This window comes from Chanodichthys erythropterus, chromosome 14, assembly GCF_024489055.1.
Source record: "Chanodichthys erythropterus isolate Z2021 chromosome 14, ASM2448905v1, whole genome shotgun sequence".
Taxonomy (NCBI): Eukaryota; Metazoa; Chordata; class Actinopteri; order Cypriniformes; family Xenocyprididae; genus Chanodichthys; species Chanodichthys erythropterus.
The window spans coordinates 818,999-823,146 of NC_090234.1; the positions used below are offsets into that span (position 1 = coordinate 818,999).

General features: G+C 41.5%; 1 protein-coding gene across 1 annotated transcript; it reads right to left on the reverse strand.

Annotated features, from left to right (window-relative positions):
• Positions 1-1,122: 1,122 nt before the first annotated feature.
• Positions 1,123-3,906, reverse strand: LOC137036380 (toll-like receptor 13). The gene has a single exon (XM_067410527.1). The coding sequence runs from the start codon at positions 3,904-3,906 to the stop codon at positions 1,123-1,125; it is 2,784 nt and encodes a 927-aa protein (XP_067266628.1).
• Between the last annotated feature and the right edge of the window lie 242 nt (positions 3,907-4,148).

Genomic DNA, 4,148 nt, shown 5'->3' on the forward strand with positions numbered 1-4,148 from the left:
AGCATGGACATATTACCACAGACACAGAGTTATATGTATTTGCAGGTTATGGCCGTTTGATCATGATAAAATCAGCTGTAGACATGTAGAAACAGGGGCGATACCCTTTAAACATGCTGTGCGCGCTCCCGCAGACGGCAGTCAGTTTTCGGCACGACACCGGCGTCATCCGTTCAGGAGCGTCAGTGTTTGTTGTTGTCAGTGAACAAGAATGTGTCACGATCATATAAACACAAAGAACAACATCATATAACAACATGACACGACATTAAAGGTGCCGTAGAGTTCAGATGCCCTCCCTCTATGACCATTCATTCCCGCACTGTGTGTGTGTGTGTGTGTGAGTGCGTGTGATTGTGTGTGTGTGTGTGAGAGACTGTGAGTGTGTGTTCACTACACTCTGATCCTAATGTGTAAACACAAAGACTACAGAAAGAAGAAAGAGGTTATTTCCTTATTTATTTCAACATGATTATTCTTCAGATGTTGGTAAGAAACACTGAGACGTTTACATGCACAGCGATACGTTACTAACTCCCTGAGATCAGTTTATTGAAATAACCCTGTAGAGAAGTTGTGTTTGTAGAAATGTCCTTTAGGATAATGAATGGAGCATGTCTTTCATATTAATAAGAGATTCAGATGCGCATTAATAAAGATGGTGATGCCTGAGAAAACGCTAATCTTTTCTCCTTTTCATTCAGGATTGAAAAAATACATTTACATTATATACTTTTAGACCCTTAATCCTCATCTGGGATCGTGTAGAGTGACCGGCCAAAGAGAGGGGAACAAAATCTTTCTGCACACTTTTGAATTGGTCTTGAAAAGATCCAAACACTTCTGTGTAATTATTACTCCTAACTATTTAAAACTATAAAGAGCAACTTTAAACACTGAAGCACCCACTGGAAAATCAGAAACTTAGAACATAAACAACAACACAAAAATATAGTGTTAATGAAAAATGATATGAACTCAGTTATCCCTGATTTAAAGAGAAATAAATGTGTAAAAGAGGAGATCATTATAATCAATCATAGTCTAAGAAGGTGGGAAAAGGCTATACATAAAAATAAAGTCGCAGAATATTTTCTTCAGTTAGGTTCAGTTAGATGATCCCTAAATCCCAGCCAATGGATGCTCCGTTTCTGAGGAGTCTTTGTTTTCCAGAGCGACTCTGAGCTTCTGCCAGAAGACCCTGGTGTCCTCTCCGGGTTCAGGCCAGCTGAGATAGCTCTTCTTCTGGATTAGTCTCTTCATCCTGTAGTACGGAGACAGCTGATGACTCGGAATATGCTCCAGGAACACCAGGATGAGAACGTCTTTTTTCTCATCAAAGAGACGGAAACTAGCAACCTGGATCTCTCGGGAACACCACTCACTCTCCAGGTAGTGATGGCTAATCACACAGATGGTTTTGCGACTACTATAAATGCTGTTAACAATATTATCCATGATAGGTTTGCCTGGTTCAAAGTCCCTGTGGTGCAGACACAACTTCCAGCCCTGCTCGCCTTCCAGCTGAGGCAACAGTTCCCTCATTACCCACAATTCATCATGAACATTATAGGAAATAAAAGCATCGTACTGCAGACCGTTGGGCTTTCTCTGCTGTTTGTTATCATGGAGGAAAGCAAGGAGAAGGTAATAGGCATAAACAACCTGCCATCTGAGGAAGTGAAAGAGAAAAGAGCCGAGAAGGGTCATTGACACTAGTGTGGCTGTGGAGATGAAGCAGAAGAACCCCACATCTACGTTACATGAATCCACATCCAGATCCAGGAGTTTGTGTCCTTTGACTTTGTCTGGGTAATTGCACGTGAGTTCATAAGCACTCTCGACTTCAGTGTCATTGCTGCTGATGGTCCAGTTGACGAACCAGGCGTTGGTACAGTCACACGAGAGATAATTTCCTCGCAGATCAAGGTAAATCAGAGTCGGCAGAGACCGGATCAAGGTCTCGTTAATGACTGATAAGGCGTTCGTGCTTACATGCAACAGATGCAGTTTACTGAGATTTGCGTTAATGAGAAAGTCCAAAGATTGCAAGCCAACTTTGGACAGGTGGAGTGTCTTGAGGACCCGGAGGGGCAGAAATATTCTCGTAGTGAGTGAAAGGAGTTCATTCCTGCTGAGATCCAGTTCCCACAGATAAGGAGTGTAAGTGAATGTGTCTGGATCTAAAGAGTTTATATTGAGATTCTCTGCTTGAAGTTTTTCCAAAGACTTCAGTCCCTTGAAAAGGTTTGAGGGCAGATTACGCATTCCTTTATGACCTTGGCTAAAAATGTGCAGAGTCTTTAGCTCTCTCAGATTTTGAAAGGGTGGATGATCAAGAGGCTTCTGGTTGTGATATGAGATATAGTTATTGTTCAACAGAAGGGTTTTCAGGTTTGGGAGTCTGGAGAACACAGAGTCTTTTATTGAACCCCGAGAGAGCTTGTTTGATTGCAAATTCAGGAAAATTAAATTTGTCAATCCATCGAAGGACCCTGCTTCAATAAATGAGATTTGATTGTCTGGAAGAGACAAATTCTTCAGGGATTTTAAGGACTCAAAATCTCCCCTACGGACCGTGTCCAGCTTGTTATTCGCTAGATCCAAAATCGTAAGTTTTTGAAGATCTTTTTTAAAATATCCATTGTGAACGAGTCTGTTAGATCCAATCATTAGAGTTTCTAAGCCTTTCAGATCTTTAAAAGCAAAGTCGTCAATAAAAGATATATAATTACTGTACATCTGAAGGGTCCGTAATTGGGTTAAGTTGGCAAAATCAACACGACTTATGCTCTTTATATGGTTGAAGGTGAGGTCCAAAAACTGAAGACCTGGCAGGCTGCTGATGACAGCAGGAACACTGTTCAATCCGTTGTTGGACAGATCCAGCTGGGTTAACTGTGTGCAGAACTGCATCTCATCTTTGGATATGGATGTAATGTTGTTCCTCTGCAAGCCCAGAAATCTCAGAGAAGAAATCAGACAGACGTTCCTCATCAGAGCTTTCACCTTTACATCCCCCAGAGAGTGTAGCCTCAGGCTGGCCAGAGAAGAGTTGAAAGTCTGCAGGAGATCTGTGATCTTCTCCACGGGCAGCTGTATTCCACTTAGATTCAGATGTCGCACGCTTTGAAGATAGCTTCTGTCCTGCACATCCCATGTCATGTTTTTAGCAATAAAAGCCACGCTCAAATTATCCAGGCGAGGGAAAATATCGGCAGTGACACTGAACACTTCCAAAGGATTCTGAAATAAATCCAGGACTTTCAGTCTCAAAGATATGTTGGACACCTCCGAGGTCTGAAAAGAGCTGAAGTTATTGCTCCCAATGTGCACTTCCTGTAATTGAGGTAATGAAAAGAGTGGCTGAACTTTGCTTATTTGCTTCAGATGATTTCTGGACAGATTTACTTTTCTTAAACTGATCAGGGGTGAAAATGCAGAGATGCTGATATTTGCGATCAAGTTGTCATTTAGATGCAACACAGTGAGATTTCTCAGATCCTGAAACATTCCTCCAGAGATGTCTATCAGTTTGTTGAAGGCCAGATTCAACTCCTGCAAAGCCACCAAACTGCTGAACGCTCCGTCCTCCACTTCCCGGATCCTGTTGTGTAGTGCAATAAAACTTTTAAGATTAGACAGATGAGAGAAATACTCCTGGTGTATCTGCTGTATGACATTGTCAGAAACGTCCAGATATGTGGCTTTGTCTGGTATATTCCTTGGTATAAAATGCAGGTTCCTCTTATTACAGAACACATTTATGTTTTGTGCATATTGCAAAGACCCTCTGACGGTACAGTTCTTTACTGAGTATCCATTGACCAGATTCATGAAAACACAGCAGTGAAGCAGCCTTGTAGTCAAACCAATGAAGCACAAACCAGCCTCTATCTTCCACATTTTGAGATTTATCCTGTTATTAATCACTTAAATGAGTAAATTATCCAGGTGGAATTCTTGACATTTTCTTCTCTTCAGTTTTCCTGAGAAAGAGAAGACCAGAGTAAGTGCAGTGATGACGGTGTTACGCACAGTGTCAGTGATGCATGGGTAACCCATTTAATCCCACCGATCACAACAGTGACCGAAAAGAAAGTTTTCATTTATGAAGCTAAAACTGGTGTTTTAGTGCAATAAAGGGT

Excerpts from the sequence above, each read along its gene's own strand:
- LOC137036380 (XM_067410527.1), bottom strand. The coding sequence starts at position 3,906 with ATGTGGAAGATAGAGGCTGGTTTGTGCTTCATTGGTTTGACTACAAGG.